The sequence below is a fragment of the Schistocerca piceifrons genome, chromosome 1 (genome assembly GCF_021461385.2).
Source record: "Schistocerca piceifrons isolate TAMUIC-IGC-003096 chromosome 1, iqSchPice1.1, whole genome shotgun sequence".
In the NCBI taxonomy this organism is placed as follows: domain Eukaryota; kingdom Metazoa; phylum Arthropoda; class Insecta; order Orthoptera; family Acrididae; genus Schistocerca; species Schistocerca piceifrons.
In genome coordinates, this window is record NC_060138.1 from 839,388,471 (window position 1) to 839,414,875 (window position 26,405).

Consider the following 26,405-nt stretch of genomic DNA (forward strand, 5'->3'; position numbering starts at 1 on the left):
AGTTCTTCTGGCCTTGCGGCAGTCATTTCACCTGCCTTAGAAAACAGGGATGTGCCGACAATTCCAGCACCCCACGGGCACAGGAAGGTACGTGCAAAAAGCGCGGGGAATCGGCGCAAGGAGGCGTGTGAAAGAAACCAGCATTCTTATGAAGATGTTTTCCTCGACAGTGAGGACATTGCTTGTAAATGACGGAGCCCAAACATGATTCTGTCCAGAGCTCACACACAGAGAGCGGTTATAAAGAAGTGTGGTGTAGCTGCTCTCCCAACAGCCTCGGAATGCAAGAAAACATCTTGAGAATGTGAGCCGGCCGGAGTGGCCGAGCGGTTAAAGGCGCTACAGTCTGGAACCGCACGACCGCGACGGTCGCAGGTTCGAATCCTGCCTCGGGCATGGATGTGTGTGATGTCCGTAGGTTAGTTAGGTTTAAGTAGTTCTAAGTTCTAGGGGACTTATGACCACAGCAGTTGAGTCCCATAGTGCTCAGAGCCAGCCATTTTGAGAATGTGAAATCGTGAGAAAGATGCCAATTCACGAGGCACATACCAGACCACGTCAGATAGAAAATTTCCACCCTGCACGGAAAGGCGTGGCAACGAAACAGTAATCTGCCATTGGGCTGCATTGAAAATTTCGTCCGCCAATGACACGCCGAAAGGAATAACGTTTCGAAGAGGAGTTGAGCTGAGAGATGGATGAGAAGCGAAAAGCGGGAGCCATGGAAACTCCGCCGAAGCGAGAGGCATGGGCGCTCTTCCAGCCAGCGCGAACATCCGCCAGTACAGCTTCGGCCACGCAACCGACTATGGGCAGACAACGCGCATATAATACCTGGGACTCGCCACAACGCCGCGATTGCTGTTGAGGGCAGCCGACACTCGCAGCACAGCTCCGACACGACACGCCACACCGACGCAGCGCCTGCCTCCGACAGCACTACACCACGAACGATAATGAATAATGGTCAGACGCTTCGTCCCTCCTCCTTCCCCTTAATCACGGAGTCATGTCCAAGCCCAGTCATAGCGGTACTGAGATTCATAGTTTTGTTTTAGTTTGTACAAACAGCACAAAAATAAATACATTTGTTTCACGTTTTCATCATATATGCAATCTCTTACATTCATACATGAACCCCTTAATGACGAAACATTTGTGTTTCATTTCATTTAATTTCTCGAATTCACTACATTTTTGGCGCCCAACGTGGGGCCACCTGATTGGTAATTTTCATGGTATGTGATGTCAGAAAATAATTTCTCGAGTTCACTACAACTAAGTCTTCCTTACACGTGGCCAGAGGGGCTATGCTATGTCGTCTGAGAACCTTAGCGTTGTTACCTATTCCCCTAGAACTTTAAATTTGCGTTATGAAACGCTCCCTGAGTTCGTTTGTTTATTCTTCGACGCCCAATTTAAACAACAGCGGCGATAAGCTGTAATCCTGGCAGATTTCTTAAGGCGAACCTGTCTCTTTTTACCTTCTATAATCACACCTATGCGTTTTTTATACGTTGTGTATTATTCGTCTGTCTCCACACTTTAGCCGCAATCTTCTAAGGACGGTGAATACCCTATTTCACCACAGACTAACGAAAGCTTCCTCCACATCAACAAATGCTAGGAGAGTACCCTCATCTTGTCCGTCTTCCCTAGCCGAGTGGTCAGTCAGTCTGCATGTCGTAACAGTTGTATGCAGACCAGCCACGTCTCGTTGCTGTCTGCAGTCAACAACACTCCGATGGGAAAGTTAAGCGCCTTGCTATTGTAGACAGCAAGTACTCAATTCAAGGAGTTTTTGATGTATAATAGTATAATGTCGCTACCAACGCGAATACATACAGGGTGTTTAAAATGACCGGTATATTTGAAACGGCAATAAAAACTAAACGAGCAGCGATAGAAATACACCGTTTGTTGCAATATGCTTGGGACAACAGTACATTTTCAGGCAGACAAACTTTCGAAATTACAGTAGTTACAATTTTCAACAACAGATGGCGCTGCGGTCTGGGAAACTCTATAGTACGATATTTTCCACATATCCACCATGCGTAGCAATAATATGGCGTAGTCTCTGAATGAAATTACCCGAAACCTTTCATAACGTGTCTGGCGGAATGGCTTCACATGCAGATGAGATGTACTGCTTCAGCTGTTCAATTGTTTCTGGATTCTGGCGGTACACCTGGTCTTTCAAGTGTCCCCACAGAAAGAAGTCACAGGGGTTCATGTCTGGCGAATAGGGAGGCCAATCCACGCCGCCTCCTGTATGTTTCGGATAGCCCAAAGCAATCACACGATCATCGAAATATTCATTCAGGAAATTAAAGACGTCGGCCGTGCGATGTGGCCGGGCACCATCTTGCATAAACCACGAGGTGTTCGCAGTGTCGTCTAAGGCAGTTTGTACCGCCACAAATTCACGAAGAATGTCCAGATAGCGTGATGCAGTAATCGTTTCGGATCTGAAAAATGGGCCAATGATTCCTTTGGCGGCCCAGACCAGTACTTTTTGAGGATGCAGGGACGATGGGACTGCAACATGGGGCTTTTCGGTTCCCCATATGCGCCAGTTCTGTTTATTGACGAAGCCGTCCAGGTAAAAATAAGCTTCGTCAGTAAACGAAATGCTGCCCACATGCATATCGCCGTCATCAATCCTGTGCACTATATCGTTAGCGAATGTCTCTCGTGCAGCAATGGTAGCGGCGCTGAGGGGTTGCCACGTTTGAATTTTGTATGGACAGAGGTGTAAACTCTGGCGCATGAGACGATACGTGTACGTTGACGTCATTTGGACCGCAGCTGCAACACGGCGAACGGAAACCCGAGGCCGCTGTTGGATCACCTGCTGCACTAGCTGCGCGTTGCCCTCTGTGGTTGCCGTACGCGGTCGCCCTACGTTTCCAGCACGTTCATCCGTCACTTTCCCAGTCCGTTGAAATTTTTCAAACAGATCCTTTATTGTATCGCTTTTCGGTCCTTTGGTTACATTAAACCTCCGTTGAAAACTTCGTCTTGTTGCAACAACACTGTGTTCTAGGCGGTGGAATTCCAACACCAGAAAAATCCTCTGTTCTAAGGAATAAACCATGTTGTCTACAGCACACTTGCACGTTGTGAACAGCACACGCTTACAGCAGAAAGACGACGTACAGAATGGCGCACCCACAGACTGCGTTGTCTTCTATATCTTTCACATCACTTGCAGTGCCATCTGTTGTTGAAAATTGTAACTACTGTAATTTCGAAAGTTTGTCCGCCTGAAAATGTACTGTTGTCCCAAGCATATTGCAACAAACGGTGTATTGCTATCGCTGCTCGTTTAGTTTTTATTGCCGTTTCAAATATACCGGTGATTTTTGAAACACCCTGTATATTGAAAGTAAAGTTAGACTGTAACTTTATGCGACCGAATCCTAGCTCCAAGAACCGATGAAAATCGCCTTTGAATACATAGTACGCATGCATGATTCACTTGTGAAACGTGTTGGGGTACGCAAAGCTGAACAATACTGAGCTCTGTGACAAAATGGTTGAATTTTGTGGAGGGGACAATGAAATTCAAATGTAGCGATGGAAACGCGAGTAAAGTTACTGTGATCCATGCACGACCTATTCTTCGCACTATCCGGATCTTCTAACTTCCATTTGAAATAAGCGCTAAGCAAATAAATGCAGCGATTTCCCCATATAGCAAGGGGATAAACAACTTCGTCCAGAAGTGGCCCCTGCCCACAAATTCCCAGCTGTAAATGGTGTCAGTGCAGAGCTGCCCAGCTTCCAGTTGGTGATGGTGTATGAAACTCCCAGTTACGACAACACTGCCGTTAACCTACGCAGCAGCAGCAGATCACTACTCCGGCACTGGGACTCCAGATGAGATTGTACATGAACCGTTCTTTGTCAAGAACTACTCGTGGAATCTTCCTTTCTCCTTTTTTTTTTACTCTTAGAAATCAGTGAGCCGAAAGAGACACCACCGCCTAAGAAGCACGACACAGAAACAAACACAGCTACCTAAGCTCAACTACAAGCAGAAGAGAAGAAAGAATCCGATACTGTCTCTGATGAAGATCACAACCCGAGCCAGCAACCAAAACCTGCCACAACAGAATCTGAAAACATCACCGGAAGTTCGTCTCCAAGAAAGAAGAAGAATTAGAAGCGGCGTATAGCCCACCAAGGCACTGAACACATGGCTGAACTACTATGCGAGGAAGCTAAAAGTCTACGAAATGCATTCGTAAATTGCAGATACGACTTTACAACGGCTACACGAACTACTACTGACATATGAAAATTTGTGCCGAATCGGGACTCTAGTAAATCGTATAGCCGTTGTATACTGGTAGTCGCAATATGTGAATGCAACAGTGGTCGAACTCCACCGAAACTGTAAATTCGGACACTGCACTAATGTAAAGCTAAAAGAGTCGGAAACAAACAAATCGAGTAAACCTCTGACAAAGACAACATGACAATGGGTGTGCTAAAAGCAATTCAGAGTGAAGAAAGACTTTCCTCCTTAAGTGCAACTGGCAAAACGTTTGCAGGAATGAAAAGCTTCGCCCCTGACCATAAAGAGAACGGCAGTAACAAAGAAACAATCCAAAACAACGTTCACAGGGGAGTGTGCAGACGAAACTGAGGAAAACGACGAGGATGCAGATGTGATGGAGAAACCTGAAACAATAAGCCTGCCAACGAATACACTAGCTGCTGAGAGAGGACAACACTTCAATGGAACGGAAATCAGAAAGAGAAGCACCAAAGCGTCTCTGCAACGGCGAGTATCAACTACACAAGAGAAACACTACATAAACTAATTACAAGCGAATAGAGTTGAGACAGTAAATATCATTGAAGTACATTCAGCGTTACAATTAAATAATCTGCAAGATTTCTTATTCTCTGCGGAAATAGACATAGCCTTGCTGCAGAAAGTAGCGTATATCCAATTAGAAGAACTAAGAGACTGTAATACCATAATGAGACCAGGAAACAATGGACATGGCCACCCTCGAGAGAGGAGGAATGCCATTACAAGAAACAGAACAGCTCCCAGACAGTAGAGGAATTGCCGGTACCTTCAACAAAAGCAAAATCAACAATATCTGTGCACAGTCCAGAAGTAATAATATGCACAAGAGAGCGGACCTCTTTAAAGATGAAACAGTTCCTTCTTTCGGCAAATCTTATGAAAATATCATATTTGCAGGAGACTTGTAACTGTGTAGAAATTATTCAGATAGTTAAAGGAGGTGAAAATTAAATTGAAACGGGGAACTGGAATTCGGTAGCAGGAAAGAGAAGAAAAGGAAAAATAGTAGGTGAACGTGGACTGGAGGAAAGGAATAAAAGAGGAAGTCACCTGGTAGAATTTTGCACAGACCATAATTTAATCATCGCTAACGCTTGGTTTAAGAATCATACATAAAGGTTGTACATGTGGAAGAGACCTGGAGACACCGGAAGTTTTCAGATTGATAATACAATGGTCAGATAGCGATTTAGGAACCAGATTTTAAATTGTAAGGCATTTCCAGGAACAGACGTGGGCTCTGGCCACAATTTATTGGTTATGAACAATAGATTAAAACTGAAGAAATTGCAATTGGGTAGGAAAGTAAGGAGATGGGACCTAGATAAGTTGAAAGTACCAGAGGTTGTTGAGAGTTTCAGAGGGAGCATTAGGCAATAGTTGACTAGAAAATGAAAGAGTACAGTAGAAGACGAATGCGTACCTTTATGAGATAAAGTAGTGAAGGCAACAGAGGGTGAAATACATAAAAAGACAAGGCCTAGTATAAATCTTTGGGTAACACAAGAAATAATTAATTTAATTGATGATAGAGAAATTTCAAAAATATTGCAACTGAAGCAGGCGAAAGCGAATACAGACGTTTAAAAAATGAGATTGAGGGGAAGTGAAAAATGGCCAAAACAAGAGTGGACAGAGACCAGATGGAAGGAGTTAGAAGCAGCTGTATGAATACCAAGAGCTCAGATGGAAGGCCAGTCCTCAGCAAAGAAGGGAAACTGAAAGATGGAAGGAGTATATAGAGGGTCTATACATGCGAGATGAACCTGATGGCAATATTACAGAAAAGCAAGTGGACGTAGATGAGAATGAGATGGGAGATATCATACTATGAGAAGAATTTGACAGAGATCTGAAAGATCTATGGTAAGTCGAAACAATGCCCCGGGGGTAGAGAATATTCCGTCAGAACTCCTGATAGCCTTGGGAAAACCAAACGTGACAAAATTCTTCCATCTGGTGTGCAAAATGTATGAGACAGGCAGAATACCCTTAGACTTCAAGAAGAATGTAGTACAATTCCAAAGAAAGCAATTGCTGGCAGGTGCGAAAATTACCGAACTATCAGTTTAATAAGACATGGTTGCAGAATACTAGCCAGAATTCCTTACAGGAGAATGGAAAAACTGGTAGAAGCCAGACTCGAGGAAGATCAGTTTGGATTCCGGAGAAATATATGAACATGCGAGGCAATACTGAGCATACGATTTATCTTAGAAGGTATATTAAGGAATGGCAGACCTACGTTTTAGCATTTTCAGACTTATAGTTTTGAATATGTTGATTGAAATACTTTCTTTGAAATTCTGAAGATGGAAGGGGTAAAATACATGGAGCGAAAGACTGTTTACAACCTGTGCAGAAACAAGGCGGCAGTTAAGAGAGTAGGGGGGCATAAAAGGGAAGCAACGGTTGAGAAGGATGTGAGACACAATTGTAGCCTACCCCCAATGTTATTCAATCTGTACACTGCACAAGCAGTAAAGGAAGTAAAAGAAAAATTTGGGATAGGAATTAAAGTTCAGGGAGAAGAAACAAAAACTTCGAGGTTTGCCGATGACATTGTAATTCTGTCGGAGGCAGTAAAAGACTTGGAAAAGCAGTTGAACGAATGGACAGTGTCTTGAGAAGAGGATGTAAGATGAACATAAAAAAAAGCAAAACAAGGGTAATGCTATGTATGCTAATTGAGTCAAGAGATGCTAAGGGAATTAGATTATTGTACTGGTTAAAAACAGTCTTGGTTGCAATTTTAGTTTTTTAGCTTTTTTAATTTTATTTATGGTACTAGCACACGACGCTGTGGTGTATTATGCTTACTACCTGAGCCCCCATTTTATTCTGTTACTCGCTCCTGTGAACGGGAACGCGTTATGCAGATCTTGGTGTCACTCGCATCCACCTGAAAAGATAACCTGAAGATGCCTAAATAAGGCGAAACGCGTCGTTGAAAAATAAAAAAACTAAAATTGCAACCAAGACTGTTTTTAACCAATACTGTTAAGCACTGGTTTGCTGTATGCCACATATGGATTGGAAGGAATTAGATTAGGAAATGAGACATTTAAAGTAGTGGATGACTTTTGCTGCTTGGGCAGCAAAACAATGAACGCCGAAGTAGAGAGTATATAAAATGCAGACTGGCAATGGCAAGAAAAGAGTTTCTCAAGAAAAGATATTTGTTAACATCGAATATAGATTCAAGTGTAAGGACGTCTCTTCTGAAGATTTTTGTCTGGAGTGTAGCCATGTGTGGAAATGAAACATGGAGGATAAACAGTTTAGACAAAAGGAGAATATACGCTTTCGAAACGTGGTGTTACAGAAGACTGTAGAAAATTAGGTGAGCCGATCACGAGACAAATGAGGAGGTACTGAACAGAATTGGGGAGACATGAAATTAGTGTCACAACCTGATCAAAAGAAGGGATCGGTTGATAGGACACATTCTGAGGCATTACTGGATCATCTGTTTAGTATTGAAGGAAGTGTGGGAGGGGGGGGGGGGATAAAAATCGTAGAGGGAGACCAAGAGGAAAGTACAATAATAACATTCGGAAGGACGTAGGTTGCAAGAGTTATTTAGAGATGAAGAGGTTCGCAAGCGATAGAGCGGCACGGAGAGCTGCACAGTAACAGCAACTCAGTCGTAAGGACCAAACACTGAGCCTTAAAAAATGCGCAGAATTCAAGAAAAAATTATCCTCGCAGGAGAGTTTAACCGGGTATTCAGTCTTAGGGACCAAACACCCAACCTTAACAAATCGACGTAATTAGACGGTCTAATCCGCGAACTACAGTTGACTGATACTTAGGAATTGAGGCATGACACACAACTTGGATTATCATGTGTTATTCAAGAGATAAAAGTATGTGGCTTAGAAAGACGACGGAATTCTTTTATAATTGCCTCAGAGATCTGCACCTTTCAGAAGAACAAGTAATAGGAAATTATGCGATGATAAAACAAATTATAGTAAAACTAATAACACTGAAGAGGCAACAAACAAAAGGCAACAAAATAAGATCTAGAGCGCGGGCAAGACAGACAAAGATTAAATGTCGATACACCATTTGTTACGACAGACTAAAAGAACAAATGCGGTAATATTCACTGAAATTAAACTAAACGATGGGAAAATGCTCACGACACAAGACGAAATTGGGACAGCCATATTCAACCAACTCATAGTACTAAAGACCAGACAATTCTCTGATGAAGATGCTCAGTAGGTACTAACAAGCAACGAACGAAGAGTATTCGGTGCCGAAGAGATAGAAAACTTCACTATGGAAATTGATGAGGACGAGGTCGAAGACGCTATCTTACAAAGTCCAAAACACAAACACTAAACTGCTATGTACGTGTAATGAGATAATAAATGTAAACAGTGGAATCCAGACTGTGCTCTTAGAGAAAATGATAGTCTCAGTACCGAAAAAAGAGAGGAAAAAACAGTTGGGAGTCTAAAGGCAATGAGCCTCTTGAATGGCGACTACAAAATTATGGTGCAGCTCTTAGTTAAAAAGGCTGAAAACGGCGATGGACACAACAGCCTGGGCGGTACCAAACGAACTTCGGAAGAGACAAGAAAATCCTCCATAATATTTGTGAATACGGAGATATAACATCAACCTTAGAACCTTTTCAAATGAAGTGCGCAATGGTCTTCCCCGAGTTAGAGCAAGCGTTTGATGGAGCAATTTTTGCATATCACCATCTTCGCACGTTGTGTCTCCCGTGCCGATTAACCAGTATCATACAAAATATTTTATGTAGTGGTATAGCCAAATAATAGTCAATGGACAACTAACTCAGAGATAAAGAGAAACGACTCCATGCGACAGGGATGCTCGATCTCCACGGCACTTGTCGCCGTTGCTGTCGAATCGTTGCTCACCAGTATATCAGAAAAATTACAAGGATTACATATGAAACGGAAAAATTGTGTGTAATGCGTATGCAGAACTCATAGGCTTCTCGATCCAAAGCGAAGCAGTACACACAGCTCTGGAGATTATATCCAAGTATAAATTAGCGTCTGAAGTCAAAATAAGTAAAAAGATGTCAGGCATAATGAACACTGTAAAAGGTATATAAATGCATAATTATGGTCAGCTAACTAAAATGTCGAAAATGAAGCGCCTATGTATCGAAGTTCTGGCGTATCATCCAACACACCATTACTGCGAACTGTCAGTGGGTTTTCTTTATTTAAATCTGTGAAATGTGAACATATGTCAAAAGGGAAAACGTATTTCAGTAAAGAAAACCAACAGACGATGCCACAGATGTGGTGAAACATGTTTCGGTCACATGAAGAAACTGTGTTTTGCATAAAAAGCGGACTTTATATCCAGTAATTATACCTTTTCAGATTGGTCATAATTAATATATTACTCCATCTTAATGTTGGCAAGCTGTATCGTGAGCGAATTGTGAAAATATTGAATAATTATTGGGTGGTGGTTTACAGTTATTAAGTGCCCTGAGAAAGTGGAATGTGTGATGTCACTCTTTAGAGCTCTCGTGTGCTCTGTGTACCTTGTTAGCAAATTCCTCCGTTTGTAGTTCGAATTCTTACGACTTTTGTTCCTTACGTAGGTCTCTGTGTAGGATTTGCGTGGGTGGGTGGTATTCATGCGTTTATGTGTGTGTGTGTGTGTGTGTGTGTTCAAAATGGTTCAAATGGCTCTGAGCACTATGGGACTCAACTGCTGAGGTCATTAGTCCCCTAGAACTTAGAACTAGTTACACCTAACTAACCTAAGGACATCACAAACATCCATGCCCGAGGCAGGATTCGAACCTGCGACCGTAGCGGTCTTGCGGTTCCAGGCTGCAGCGCCTTTAACCGCACGGCCACTTCGGCCGGCGTGTGTGTCTGTGTGACGGAGAGAGAGAGAGAGAGAGAGAGAGACAGTAGGTACATAAAGCTGCACATCTTCATTTGGCCAGACAACGCAGAAACTGAACACTGACTGGTAGCGTGTAGTGTATTGTGAAGAGTCGCACGCTTCAAATGCCCCGACGGCATGGGACTAGGGATGGAAAAGAAGCGACCAGTTAAAACCGATAACGGTATTTTGGTTCTGAATAACCGGTGTTTTTCAGTGCTATTTTAATAAGAATGATGACCGAAACGAGCAACAAACAAATGGCATAAGAACTGACACAGCACTTCTGAGACAATTACATACGTGTTAACATGTGGCGTGGCCTATTAGATGTTGGGCGTCTACATGCAGTGTGGAAGACTAGCCCTCTCTGGTCTATATTTTAGTTTCTCATTGTCGTCATCAGACATCAGATGTATTACAGAACGTGACCACCCCTTCACTGCAAATATTTTACAAAGTGCAGTATGAGTGAAGCACAATGCTCGATTCGCTTTAAAAGATTAGAAACAGAAGGAGCCACAACAAACTTGTGACATAATACGAAGAGAAAACTTATACTACTGGCTATTAAAATTGCTACACCACGGAGATGACGTGCAACAGACGCGAAATTTAACCGACAGGAAGAAGATGCTGTGATATGCAAATAATTAGCTTTTAGGAGCATTCACACAAGGTTGGCGCCGGTGGTGACACCTACAACGTGCTGGCTTGAGGAAAGTTTCCAACCGATTTCTCATACACAAACAGCAGATGACCGGCGTTGCCTGGTGAAACGTTGTTGTGATGCCTCGGGTAAGGAGGAGAAATGCGTACCATCATGTTTCCGACTTTGATAAAGGTTGGATTGCAGCCTATCGCGATTGCGGTTTATCGTATCGCGACATTGCTGCTGGCGTTGGTCGAGATCCAATGACTGTTAGCAGAATATGGAATCGGTGGGTCCAGGAGGGTAAGACGGAACGCCGTGCTGGATCCCAACGGCCTCGTATCACTAGCAGTCGAGATGACAGGCATCTTATCCGCATGTCTGTAACGGATCGTGCAGCCACGTCTCGATCCCTGAGTCAACAGATGGGGACGTTTGCAAGACAACAACCATCTGCACGAACAGTTCGACGACGTTTGCAGCAGCATGGACTATCAGCTCGGAGACCATGGCTGCTTTTACCCTTGACGCTGCATGACAGACAGGAGCGCCAGCGATGGTGTACTCAACGACGAACTTGGGTGCACGAATGGCAAAACGTCATTTTTTTTTTTTTTTTGATGAATCCAGGTTCTGTTTACAGAATCATGAGTGTCGCACGCATCCCTGTTTGGCGACATCGCGGTGAACGCACATTGGAAGCGTGTATTCGTCATCGCCATACTGGCGATGGTATGGGGTGCCATTGGTTACAGGTCTCGATCATCTCTTGTTCGAAATTGACGGCACTTTGAAAAGTAGACGTTACATTTCAGATGTGTTACGATCCGTGACTCTACCCTTCATTCGATCCCTGCGAAACCCTACATATCAGCAGGATAATGCACGACCGCATGTTGCAGGTCCTGTACGGGCCTTTCTGGATACAGAAAATGTTCGACTGCTGCCCTGGCCAGCCCAATCTCCAGATCTCTCACCAATCGAAAACGTCTGGTCAATGGTAGTCGAGCAACTGGCTCGTCACAATACGCCAGTCACTACTCTTGATGAACTGTGGTATCGTGTTGAAGCTCCATGGGCAGTTGTACCTGTACACACCATCCAAGCTCTGTTGGACTGAATGCCCAGGCGTATCAAGGACTTTATTACGGCCAGAGGTGGTTGTTCTGGGTACTGATTTCTCAGGATCTATGCACCCAAATTGCGTGAAAATGTAATCAAATGTCAGTTCTAGTATAATATATTTGTCCAATTATTACCCGTTTATCAACTTCATTTCTCTCGGTGTAGCAATTTTAGTGGCCAGCAGCGTATTTCCTTCGCGTTACATACGACCTTGTCACATTGGTAACACCGGTACCCGTCAGATCACCGAAGTTAAGTGCTGTCTAGCACTTGGATAGGCCACCGTCCGACCTGTCGAGCAATGTTGGCAAGCGGGGTCCACTCAGCCCTTGTGAGGCCAATCGAAGAGCTACTTGACTGAGAAGCAGCGCCGCCTGTAGCTAAAACTGAAGACGGCCGGGAGAGCGGTGTGCTGACCACATGCTCCTCCATATCCGCATCCAGTGACGACTATGGTCTGAGGATGACACGGCGATCGGTTGGTACCGTTGGGCCTTCAACGCCTGTTAGAACGGAGTTTAGCTCAAAAGAAACTGGTGTTGAAAAACCCGATATAGTCCAAAACCGGTTATTTCAGCAGTAACTGCCATCCCTACCTGGGACGACGTTGCGCAGCAGCACGGTGACGTAGGCGTCGCGGTCTGCGCGGCTGTGCTCGTGCCAGAAGCCGAGGGCGTGCATCAGCTCGTGCTGCACGACGCCCTTGTACACGCAGCCGGGACCCAGGCTCACCGTCTGCTCGCCGCCCACGCGCCCGATCAGGCTGCTGCACCTGCCAGAGCGCACAGAGACCAGAGTTACTTGCCGTAGCGCTGCTGGCAGTTTCCGCCTCTTAAACCTGTAATCAAGTCTCACCATGTCTCCTCTACTACTCAACCTGCGTTTCGCAGACCAAACCATAAATTAAAGAAAGGTTCAGAAGCGGAGTTACAGAAAATCACCGGGTCAAGATGGAGCACTCTCTGTTTTACAGAGAGAACTCGGTGGCATAGGCCCCTTACCTAGCTTGCATTTATCGTGAATCGCTCGCCATGCACGAAGTCCCAAGCGACTGGAAAAAAGTGCAGGTGACTTCAGTATATAACAAGGGTAAACGAATAGACCCGCAAAATTACAGACCAATATCCCTATCTCAATTTGCTGCAGAATCCGTGAACGTATTCTCAGTCCGTATATAATATACTTTCTTGAGACTGAGAAGCTTATGTCCACGAATCAGCATGGTTTTAGAAAGCATCGCTCGTGCGAAACTCAGCTTGCCCTTTTCTCACATGATATACCGTGAACTAAGGACGAAGGGTAATAGACAGATTCTATATTTCTAGACTTCCGGAAAGCATTTGGCACGGTGCCCGTTTGCAGACTGTTCGCGAAGGTACTTATTCGATAAAGTTCACAGGTACGTGAGTGGCTCGAAGAGTTCTTAAGTAATAGAATCCAATATGTTGTCTTCAAAGGCGAGTACTCATCAGAAACAAGGGTTTCGTCAGGAGCGCTCCAGGGAAGTGCGGTAGGACCACTGTTGTTCTCTACATACGTAAATGATTTGGCGGACGGGGTGGGTTGTTTTCTGATGATGTTGTGGTGTACGGCAAGGTGTCGAAGTTGAGTGACTGCAGGAAGACACTAGATGACTTAGACAAAACCTCTAGTTGTTCTGATGAATGGTAGCTAGCTCTCAATGTAGAAAAATGTAAGTTAATGCGGATGAGCAGGAAGAACAAACCTGTAATGTTCGGATACAGTAGTACTAGAGTCCTGCTTGACACAGTCAAGTCATTTAAATATCTGGGCATAACGTTGCAAAGCGATATGAAATGGAACGATCATGTGAGAACTTTGGTACGGAAGGCGAATGGTCGACTTCGATTTATTGGGAGAATTATAGGATAGTGTAGTCCACTTGTAAAGGAGACAGCATATAGGATGCTGTCGCGACCTGTTCTTCAGTAGTGCTCCAGTGATTGGGATCCGTACCAGGTTGGATGGAGGGAAGACGTCGAAGCAATTCAGAGGCGGGCTGCTAGATTTCTTACCGACGGGTTCGAACAACTCGTAAGTGTAACAAAGATGCTTCGGGAACTCAAATGGGAAGCCCTGGAGGGAAGTCGACATTCTTTTCGCGAAACACTATTGAGAAAATTTAGAGAAACGTCATTTTCAGAGGAATGACGAACGATCCTTTTGTCGCCAACGTACAACAAAGATAATATACGACAAATTAAGGCTCGTAAAGAGGCATATCGACAGTCGTTTATCCCTCGCTCTGTTTGTGAGTGGAACAGGAAAGTAAATGACTAGTAGTGGTACAGAGTAACCTCCGCCACGCACCACACGGTCGCTTCCGGAGTATCTCTGTATATTTAGATGTACTTAAGGACGAAAGAGTGTTAATGGTAAGATTCAGTGATAGCATTACTATCCTTTGTTCAAGGGAGGTAGAATTGTAGCTCATGTCGAATAGATTCAACAGTCCACTGTGTTCAGAATATGGACTGAGACTAAACCGAAGAAAGACGAAAATATTAAGTGGTAGCAGAGATGAAACTAACGACAAACTTGACACCAAAATTGGGGACCATGTGCAGGACGAAATTAAGGAATTCTTCAGCCTCGGAACCAAAATATCATATTAGACTATGACACTACGAGGATTCGTCTCGCCTAGCGAGAGCTGGCAGAAGGGTAATTACTGTCAGCGCAGAGGCCGAAGAGAGCAAGGTGGCCCAGGTAAGCGGAGTGGAGGGCGGCTCCAGGCAGGCATGCGTGAGGAGAGGAAGACACAATGGCGCTTACGGCGAACGAAATATAAGATGCTTAATGCACGTTTCTGAAAACTGTCACAAACCGTTCAAAAATGACGTAGTAAAACCATATAGGCCATAAAAATTACAGCGAGTAGACGAGTCCATTGCAACTTTAGGCAAAATTCTGCGATAAATATTAAGACAGCGTGGGCAACAGAAATTCATCATATATCAACATCCGCTGTTTTCACTATATACTAATCGTACAGGGCTTAATGAGAAATCGTTAGGCTTTTTAATCGACTTCGCCGTTGCGTACCGGTTTTGCGCTAAAACTTACTATTTGTGAAAAATTTTAACACAAAAGAGCTTTTAACCGTCATAGGCAAAAGGCCATCATGGATGCCCATCTTCATACCAATATTTTACGAAGCTAACTTATTAATCACGTATAACATACACCTTTTTCATATTATCTTTTACAAATACCATTTCCTTCCTTTTGAAGTACTTATCATACAGTATGTCTCAGATAATAACAGTGACGATTGCGGTGGTGTCAGTTATCTCTGACTGTCGTACAAGCTGACTTTTCTAAACGAATATACTTTCCGGAACGAGAAACATATTTCTCACTGTCGCCAACTATCCTTATCCCAATGACTATACTTATTCAAAGTACTGTCATGATTTACTACTATAAAAGTGCGAAAGTTTCACACGGGTCCCCTGATAAAAATTACACCATTAGAGCGGTCACATCAAATGAAGTATCAAATAAAGGCTGAAAGTATCAAATGTAACCTGATATCAAAAGTTACAGACGTTATTATAAAAGATAGATACGCGTATGTGCCACAACCACAAATCCTCAACAGTTACAGATAGTATGAAGGCAGCGTCAGTCACTTAGTTTCTCACCAAATGATCCCAGATAATGGTTACCTACAGTTAACTGTTAGATATACTTTAGGCGAATTTTTTTAATGATAATCAATAAAAGTTATATTAAATAGCTGTGCAGCTGTGAATAACAAGTAAAACACGTGCACAAAAGTGCATATGTCTAGAGGGCAGAAGAATGTTCTTCCTTCAAGCTCGCCAAACGTTTTTTGTAGTTTTCATTTTATTCTTTCGCACTGTAAAAACGAGATGCAAGCATGTTTATGAATTGACCAAATAACTGAGTTAATATTGCATTGTTTTTGTAGCAGGAGGTCGCAAAATGACTTAATAATTGTGGGATTACTTTAATGCTTCGTTGGACTTCGAATAGTTGCGGGTGAGCATAGGGTCATAATTAACTTTACACAGGATTTAGAGAATTTGATGGTGGTTTCGACAATTAAGTTTCAGCGCGCTTAACTTTATTTGTGGGACTCGATGTAGCTGAGTACTTTATCTATGGTGTTGCAGTTAACAGAGACTCACGTGGGAAGTAATTGTTGGCTTGTTTTCACAGTGATCATTTAGGTTCAAAATGGTTCAAATGACTCTGACCACTATGGGACTTAACATCTGAGGTCATCAGTCCCCTAGAACTTAGAACTACTTAAACCTAACTAACCTAAGGACATCACACACATCCATGCCCGAGGCAGGATTCCAACCTGCGACCGTAGCGGTCGCCCAGTTCCAGACTGAAGCGCCTAGAACCGCTCGGCCACAACGACCGGTCATTTACGTAGGATAAAGAACTTTAGTTTTATGTTGTAATTAATAATGATAAACTACGCTGCTGGACTTTGAGTATTTTTTTCTGAACTTTGTGATGAATCGACTGTTAAACGCAGTTTGCATGCTCGTGTTCGAGTTGAGGGAACCACAGCATTGACACAAATTCCTCATTGATCACCGGCTGAATTAGTCGGATAGTTGTAAATCTCGCTGGTCGGTGGCTAGAGTCGTTAATCCTCGGCGAGTTCAATCCTTTTCGAAAAAGTCATTTTTTTCTGAGCGTCATCCTGGTGATGGTGTGTGAGTCAATCAATCAAGACTGGCTCAGAACGACCTGTGTGGAACCGTATAATCAGGTGGTCAAACGAATAACCAAAATTTGTTTGCATCGATCCTTAGAAGGTTTCTTGAGTTTCAGATGGCCCTGTAGACTAGTTGGTAGGGGTCCATGATTATTGCTCATCGTGTGCCTGTGCAACAGATACTGTGTTGCACAGTACATAAAATTCCACCATTGCTACTAGCTCCTTTGTTTTATATACTGCTGGCTTCAGAGGATTAATCCTCCATCTTCAGACACTTCAGACGCCATTTTGTTGTAGTTCACTGCACTAAAATTGCTGAAGATGTACAATTCACCCCCGTGGCCGTTAGCCTTTAATAACGAATACTATGTCAGAGCTGGAATTTTCTTCGCTGTACTTAGACAAGCCACGCGTGGGTAAGCTTGCAGCGACTGGGCTGTACTCACCCGGCGCCCTTGCGGAGGTGCACGTAGCTGGTGTGCCTGGCGCGCGGCACGAAGCGCACGCACGTCAGCTCGTGGATCTCCCGGAAGGCCGCCGCCACCACCAGCCGCTCGCCGCCCGCTGCAAAGAGAGGAGACACAAAAACCCTACAGAGACGCTCTGCACTCTCTGCCCTTCCAGCTGTGCTGCGCCGTGCCGCAACTTCACCAGTTTTACAGATCCAAATGTGTGTGTGTGTGTCTGTGTGTGTGTGGGTGTGATTGGGGGGATGTTACTACAGTATACACCATCTGATGAAAAGGATCCGGACAGCTATTAGTGAGTATCCGGTGTGTCGAGTCTTCGGCTTTCTTACGCCTTGGACTCTGCTGGGACACTTTAAACGAGGTGTCTGAACTTACGTGGAGGGACAGCAACGCATTCTCCCTCTAGAGATGAAACCAGAGAAGGTAGCGATGTTGGGCGCTTGTGTCTTCAACCAAGTCGACGTTCTGACCTATCCTAAAGTTGTTCCGCTGGATTCAGGTCGTGACTCTGAGCAGGCCAGTCCATTTCAGGAATATCAATGTTCAGAAACCGTATCCTCTCAAACGTTTCTTTATGACAGAGTGCACTGTCGTACTAATGCAATCAATCATCGTCTCCCAACTTCCTTTACTGTATGTGGTACATAATCTTGATAAATGTTTTAATATCCCTCAAACAATCCATGTTTTAATATCCCTCAAACAATCCAGGTTGGAATGTAATAATATTATGAAAAGGAATGTTCGTGCTCACCATATGCTGAGTCATAGAGAGGTACAACAAAAAGACTGTCACAAATAAATCTTTCGCCCAGTAAGGTCTTCATCAGAAATAGATGAAAAACACATCACACACACACACACACACACACACACACACACACACACACACAGACACACACACACACACACACATGCGCGCGCACAAACACAACTCACACACACAACTGCAGTCTCAGGCAACTGAAACCACACTATGAGCAGCAGTACGAGTGGGTGGTGGGAATGGCGACAGGGTGGGGGTAAGGAGGAGGCTCGGGTGGGGAGGGGAAATATGGTAGGGTGGAGGAGGCTGGGGCAGGGAGGGGGAGGGATAGTAGGGTAGGGGTGGCGGACAGTGAAGTGCTGCAGGTTAGACAGAAGGGGAGCGGTGGGGAGAGGGGTAGTGGAAAAGGAGAAAAGTAAAAAGACTGGGTGCGATGGTGGAATGAGGGCTGTGTAGTGCTGTAATGGGAACACTGAGGGGGCAAGATGGGCGAGGACAGTGGATAACAAAGGTTGAGGCCAGGAAGGTTACAGGTATGTAGGATGTATTGCAGGGGAAGTTCCCACCTGTGCATTTCAGAAAAGCTGGTGTTGGTGGGAAGGATCCATATGGCACAGGCTGTGAAGCAGTCATTGAAATGAAGGATGTCATGTATAGCAGTGTGCTCAGCAACAGGATGGTCCACTTGTTCCGTGGAAACAGTTCGTCAGTCGCCATTCATGTGGACAGACAGCTTGTTGGTCATGCCCACATAGAATGCAAATTAGAATTTTTGATGAAGGCCTTACTGGCCAAAAGCTTTATTTGTGAGAGTTTTTTAGTTGTGCCTATCTGAGACTCAGTGTCTCCACTATATAGTGAGTAGCAACTTTTCTTTTCATAATATTGTTTTAATATTCTACCATTTTTAGCGTTTTCTTAAGGGCAGTAAGAGAACCACATTCTCTCTACGAAAAACATCTCCATTCATCATCATCATCATCTCCTCCATGCTTCACTGATGGCACCACACATTTTGGCAGGTATTGTTTTCAAAGTATTCGACAAATCCAAAACATTCCATCAAATTGCCGTAGCGTGTAGCGTGATTCAGCACTCCAAGTCTCTTGTTTCCACTCATCTGCTATCCAGTTCCTCAAGTGCCACTCAGCATGGAGTACTGAAATGTGTGGCCTTTGAGGAGCTTTTCTACCAGTGTACCCCATTATTTTTAGCACTCTCTGCACAGTGATTCTGCTACTAGCTGGACTGCTGGTATAGTAATTTGAAACTCACAAGTGATTCTTTCTGCTGATTTCGTGGAACACTCGACGGTCCTTCTCCATCAGCAAATGAGGTATGCCTGTTCTTCATTTAATTGTGGCTGTTCCTTCACATTTGCATTTCACAATTACGTCGTCAGCAGTCGACTTGGGCAGCTTTAGAAGGGCTAAAAGTTCCCTTAGGTATTGTTACTAAAGTAACATCCAGTGACTAGTTCACATCCATAGTCACTGAGCCCACCTGGCTGACCCATTCTGCAGTTTCTGTTTCTCTTCGCACAACACACTACTTGTCGCCCTCTTCTAAGCGGTTGGATCCTCTCCGCCTTACAATGACATGTCCAGATACTTTTGATCATATAGCTCACTTATCCATTTCCGGATTTCTGAGGTAACTACCACGAAAACTAAACAACTCGGACGCGGGAAGGGACTATACATAATTACACGCTGTGGTTATCATAAGACACTACCCAGTTGCTTGTCTGAGAGCCTGCCCACGTGGCCACGTATGTAGCCTGACAAGCAGCAGTAAATATTCAAGCGAGGAAACGGCACCCGCCTCAGACTGACCGTACCTGACTACCTGCTACCAACAACGAATCTGAGTGGCTTTGTGAGCCACCGCAGGAGCCTGGAAACCACATAAAACAAGGCAGAAAAGAAAGCCAAGTACCCACCACCATGAAAAACAAAATAACACAACCACCGGCCTTCCTGAAGTAACAGCGTCCTCCCCCTGCCATCATCCATTTACACGATGGTATATATCTGTGCTCACAGCCATACTGAAGTGGAAAGTATTGATAATGGTGGGAACACGTGTCTACTTTAGACCGTGTAAATTGCGAAGTTGTGAATTATGTGAGAACTTGTTGCCATTATAGTTCTTAAATAAATTACGTAACACATGAAAACCTACAAATTGAAAACTTGAAGTCCTACTAAAGTGACGTGTCAAGAACTGATGTAAACAATTTATTATTGTTATTATTATATAAGTCTGTACATTTTTTCTTATTATTACTTACATCCTATGCGTCTGAGACATATTAGGAATAGGGATGACAACAAGCTACATTGAATGGTGTGGAAGGGGTGAAGATAGTAACAAACTATGACCCCATCAGAACCGAACTCTGTATCCACACCTTAACTCCAGAACTTGCTACTTGTCTCCATCTCTGGTATTCTTAGAAACATTAATGCCTGTATCGATCGAATGCATTGGTTTTCTAGGGGAGATAGAATCGAGTTCACTAGCTCCATACTATGAAACAAGTGACATTAAACATTCAGATCATAATGTGACATTTAAGAATTGTTTTTCCAGTGCCTCGCTGTCTTCTGTTTACACTCACACTTACGTGTATGCCTACACATACATTTCCCTGCGGGCATACAGGACCTAAATGACAGCGTGCTGAGTCACTATGGAACCTAGACCACATACATGAATAATGACAAGTGAATCAATGGCTAAATTACTATATTCTGTAGCGTTGCTACCTACTCACTTAAATCAGGAGTGGAGAAGATTACGGCTCTCGGGCTGTGCCTGGAAAGGAGTGCGAAAGCGCTTAGCATTGCTTCACATTTCCCCTACAGCCACACTATGCTGCCTGAGCGGGAGGAGAGGGAAGAGGGGACAACAGCGAACGCGCCGCATTTAAATAGCACTCTAGTCTCACTGCATACTACTTGGTTTTATATTTCACATCTCTCACCAACAGAGCTCACAAAAAAACAAAATTTAATTATTTTTCGGACTCTCAAGACATGATATTTTATGTGGTACAAACTGTCGACATACAGACAGACGCAGACATTTACTTTGACTTTCCCACTTAAGTTGCCACGTAATCGTGACTTATTTAGTTTCGTAATCGGAAAGATGTTTTTCACCCAAATGTGTATATCGAATTATTGTCGCAGGTTTGCAACCTCATTATGGTGACTTGGGAACTCCATCTGAGGAAAGGAATGTAGACGTCCTGGACAGTTTGAAAGTTAAAAGATTTGTCATCAAAGCTGGAGTTAATTTGCTGGTCAGTCAGTTACATCTGCAACAAAAACAGCTCGGAAATAGATGTAAGATTGACAGTGTCCCCAAAATCTTTGTAAAACTATCCCTGTAATTCTTTCAACGCCACAATGAAGTCTTTAAACTTCACGTTTACCTTAAAGCCAGTGAGCTTATGAAACTGGACTGCCTTCCTCTGAATGTGCCTTTCTACAACGCTATTTTCGTTTTTAAATGAATCAGCAACAAATAAGAAAAAAATTACCATGCAGTGTCATATGCATACAGTGTGCAGTCAAGTACACTTAAAATGCGAAGTCTACACTCCATTCCGAATGTTCTGAGTTTCGTCCTTGCACTTCTTTGTCCTTCATAAATTCAACAACAGTGAGTTTTAAATCGAAAAGTCGTTCCAGGCAAGCCCCTTATCTTGACCAACATACTTTGCACTAATGTATGAAGTATCCATACTCTTCGTTCAGTTCCACTGAAAACTTTTGCAACTGACCACGAAATAATGCAAGCGACTTCAAAAATTTTGCTGTTTGCGCCATCAAATTCTTCAACAGCTCCAGGTCTTCAAATTTAGCACAAAATGTTTTTTCATGTACAGAACAATTAAATCCGTGTGTCGATCGTTGTAATTCCTTGCTCTTTGATTATCAACGAAATTTTTAGATTCTTTCTGTATGATACTGTAATGTCATTTAGTAGCAAATGCGTAACAGAGAATTCTCATCCCTCCCTCTGTCATTCCCATTCTTTTTAAAGGATTGCAAAGATAGATCACAAGACTGCCTCTCTTTGTGCAAACGAGCACTGGACTTGTGAATGTCCTTCACATCATAAACAACTAGCGAAGGTTAAATAACGCTAACAACACGATTCTGTCGAAGTCGGAGAGTTGTAACGACCGGAAAATGCCGCGCCGCAATGCTAAATGAAACGTGGTGCCGGCCGGAGTGGCCGTGCGGTTCTAGGCGCTCCACTGTGGAACCGCGTGACCGCTACGGTCGCAGGTTCGAATCCTGCCTCGGGCATGGATGTGTGTGATGCCCTTAGGTTAGTTAGGTTTAAGTAGTTCTACGTTCTAGGGGACTGATGACCACAGCAGTTAAGTCCCATAGTGCACAGAGCCATTTTTTTTGAAACGTGGCGCCGTGCCGGGTGCTTCCGTGAAGTGCCGAACAAAGCCGAGTGCCAGGCCGGGCCTCGGCCCACCCGCGGTTCGCCACGCTGCACGTGCGAAGTTCGGCACCCCATGGCTGGTCCTGACTTACATGATACTACCGCCAGCTATATTAACGACTTCATCCCAGGATCGATGGCCGTTTAATAAGTAATGCAACACTTTCTTTCTATATGCAGGTTGGTTTCATTCATGATTGGAACACACCTTACTGTTCCCCACTCTTCTGGCTACAAAATCCTCTTTTTCAACATAACCTCCGTTAAATGCGACGGTCTTTCGCCACCTCACTGGCAGCGCCTTTATGACCGCATGCTATCGCTCTGCTGGTCGACGTCAGAGCCAACTTGCTACGTTAGTAACCTCCTCATCATCATCCACGTACTGCTCCCAGTGGACTGCATCCTTCATTGAGCGAAACAGACGGAATTCGGAAGGTGCGAGATCTGGGCTGTAGGGTGGATGAGGAAGAACAGTCCAATGAAGTTTTGTGAGCTCCTCACGAGTACACAGACTTTTGCGAGGCCTTGCTTTGTCAGGAGAAGAAGATATTCGTTTGCATTTTTGTGGTGACGAATCTGCTGAAGTGGTTTCTTCAGTATCCCGAAGGTAGTACAATACAGTTTTAGAGTTTATAGTTGCACCATGGCGGAAGATATCAAACGAATAACCCCTTTCAGAGCCCAAGAAGACAGTCGCCATGACTTTACCAGTTGATGGTGCGGCTTCGAACATTTTCTTCAGAGGTGAGGTGGTGTGGTGCCACTCCACGGATTGCCGTTTTGTTTCCGGTTCAAAGAGATGAACCCACGTTTCGTGGTCTGTGACAAATTTCTGCAAAAAATTGTCACGACCAGTCTTGTATCGCAAGCAATTCCGCACAGATGGCCCTTCGTTGCTCTTTACGGTATTCAGTTATGCGGCGATGAACCCAGCGAGGCCACACATTTGAGTATCCCAATTGGTGGACGAGTGTGTCAGCGCTACCATCAGGGTCGTCCAGCTGAGCAGCGATGTATTTGACTGTGATCCGTCGATCATCTCGAATGAGAGTGTCCACACGTTCCAACATTGCAAGTGTCCCAGTTGTGTGCGGCGGGCCAGTACGCGGGAGACAGGACAGGTTTGCGTGACCTCGTCTCAATGACGTCAGAAGTCTTGCCCAACGACTAACTGTGCTTTTGCTCACTGCCAGGTCTACGTAGATATTCGGCAAGTGCCTGTGAGTACTTGCTATGCTCTGTTTTTCCGCGGAGAGAAACTCAATGACAGGTTGGGATTGGGGTTGTTTGGGGGAAGAGACCAAACAGCAAGCTCATTCGTCTCATGGGATTAGGGAAGGATGGGGAAGAAAGTCGGCCGTGACCTTTCAAAGGAACCATCCCGGCATTTGCCTGGAACAATTTAGGCAAATCACAGAAAACCTAAATCAGGATGGCCGGGCGCGGGATTGAACCGTCGTCCTCCCGAATGCGAGTCCAGTGTGCTAACCACTGCGCCACCTCGCTCGGTATCAATGACATGTCTCTGCTTGAAACGCACATCCGTTACAGGCGCAATTTGAAGGTAATGTGTAGCGTCGCTACGTATGGGAACTTCATGAAAGTAAAGGAACCGAAGCGACAATTTTCACAATGTCCCACAAAAAAGAGCGCAATTTTTGAACCGAAATCTGCCGATAAAAAATGCGTTACATTAATTATTGAACGCCCCTCTATCTACTGACGATTTTAATAGATTCTGGGGTGAGGGCTGTGGCCGCAATCGAAGGGAAGGGGGAGTCGGAAGGGGGTAGCGCATCAGCAACAGTGAAGCAATGAAAGAGATCGCAATTTTTATCACCACTGCATAGATTGCTGCGATGTTGCAGTGTTTATGTGCTGTTGTTGTTGTTGTTGTTGTGGTCTTCAGTCCTGAGACTGGTTTGATGCAGCTCTCCATGCTACTCTATCCTGTGCAAGCTTCCTCATATCCCAGTACCTGCTGCAACCTACATCCTTCTGTATCTGTTTAGTGTATTCATCTCTTGGTCTCCCTTTACGACTTTTATCCTCCACGCTGCCCTCCAATACTAAATTGGTGATCCCTTGATGCCTCAGAACATGTCATACCAACCGACCCTTCTTCTAGTCACGTTGTGCCACAAACTTCTCTTCTCCCCAAACCTATTCAATACCTCCTCATTAGTTATATGATCCACCCATCTAATCTTCAGCATTCTTCTGTAGCACCACATTCCGAAAGCTTCTATTCTCTTCTTGTCGAAACTAGTTACCGTCCATGTTTCACTTCCATACATGGCTACACTCCATACAAGTACTTTCAGAAACGACTTCCTGACACTTAAATCAATACTCGATGTTAACAAATTTCTCTTCTTCAGAAACGCTTTCCTTGCCATTGCCAGTCTACATATTATATCCTCTCTACTTCGACCATCATCAGTTATTTTGCTCCCCAAATAGCAAAACTCCTTTACTACTTTAAGTGTCTCATTTCCTAATCTAATTCCTTCAGCATCACCCGACTTCATTCGACTACATTCCATTATCCTCGTTTTGCTTTTGTTGATGTTCATCTTATATCCTCCTTTCAAGACACTGTCCATTCCGTTCAACTGCTCTTCCAAGTCCTTTGCTGTCTCTGACAGAATTACAATGTCATCGACGAACCTTAAAGTTTTTATTTCTTCTCCATGGATTTTAATACCTACTCCGAATTTTTCTTTTGTTTCCTTCACTGCTTGCTCAATATACAGATTGAGTAACATCGGGAATAGACTACAACCCTGTCTCACTCCCTTCCCAACCACTGCTTCCCTTTCATGTCCCTCGACTCTTATAACTGCCATCTGGTTTCTGTACAAATTGTAAATAGCCTTTCGATCCCTGTATTTTACCCCTACCACCTTAAAATTTGAAAGAGAGTATTCCAGTCAACATTGGCAAAGGCTTTCTCTAAGTCTACAAATGCTAGAAACGTAGGTTTGCCTTTCCTTAGTCTAGCTTCTAAGATATGTATTACTTGCGTAAATTGCGACCTTGATCTGCAGTTAGGCTTTGACATGGGAAATTGATTTCGCCTGTTACCAGCAGTCAGTATTAATCTTATTCTTAATAGCGTGATACAGGTATATCGCCAAGCTTTGGAGTGACTGGACATGAATGGGAGTATCATGGAGATGCAGCGTAAGTTAGCATCTGGCAGTGTTTACCTGCACCTAATAACTGTTTGTAATTTGAGTCCTGAAGGTTCTCTAATACGAGTGTAACCCCAAAAGTAAGGTTTCCTATTTCTTTATAAGTACAGAACTCTGTTTGTGTGGCAGTTGGTCACACTGTTATGAAGAGTGCTTCACGCTGAAGCGCTCAGTCTTGGCTTGACAGCCGTTGAGATTGGAGATCCCGTTGGATGTTACGACCAAGTGCGACTTGCGCTCAATTATTCGGTTTTTGAACGCAAGGGGCACTGCGCCGCTTGACATCCATCGCGAATTGACGGAAGTGTATGGTGAGTCGTGCATTGATATCAAAAATGTTCGTAAGTGGTGTAGAGAGTTTGCAGCTGGTCGGACCGAAATTCAAGACGGACAAAGGAGCGGGAGACCGTCAATTTCTGAGGAGACAGTGTTGAGGATTGAGCAAAGCATGCGTGAAGATCGGCAGATCACCCTGGATGATTTCTGCACGTTGGTTCCTGAGGTTTCCCGAACCACCGCTCACAGAATTTTAACGGAAACATTGAACTACCGGAAGGTGTGAGCATGATGGGTGGCACGCATGCTGACTGAGGACCACATGCGGTATCGAGTTGATGCTTCTCACGCATTTTTTCACAGCCTTGCAGCCGAACAGGACAACTTTCTGGACTCAATTGTCACGGGTGACGAAACCTGGGCATAACACTTTTCATCTGAGATCACACAGAAGAGGTTCATAACCTTCTGAACAGCATGGCGGCG

At 44.2% G+C, this 26,405-nt stretch overlaps 1 protein-coding gene across 1 annotated transcript in view; it reads right to left on the reverse strand.

The window, feature by feature from the left end:
- LOC124775553 (zinc metalloproteinase nas-6-like) overlaps positions 1 to 26,405 on the reverse strand; it is a 104,207-nt gene that overhangs the window by 28,244 nt on the left and 49,558 nt on the right. Inside the window, exons 8-9 of the mRNA XM_047250386.1 lie at positions 17,181 to 17,298; positions 12,602 to 12,777 (exon numbers count right to left, since the gene is read on the reverse strand). Of these exons, the coding sequence (XP_047106342.1) occupies positions 12,602 to 12,777; positions 17,181 to 17,298 (294 nt within the window). The remainder of the gene's footprint in view (positions 1 to 12,601; positions 12,778 to 17,180; positions 17,299 to 26,405) is intronic.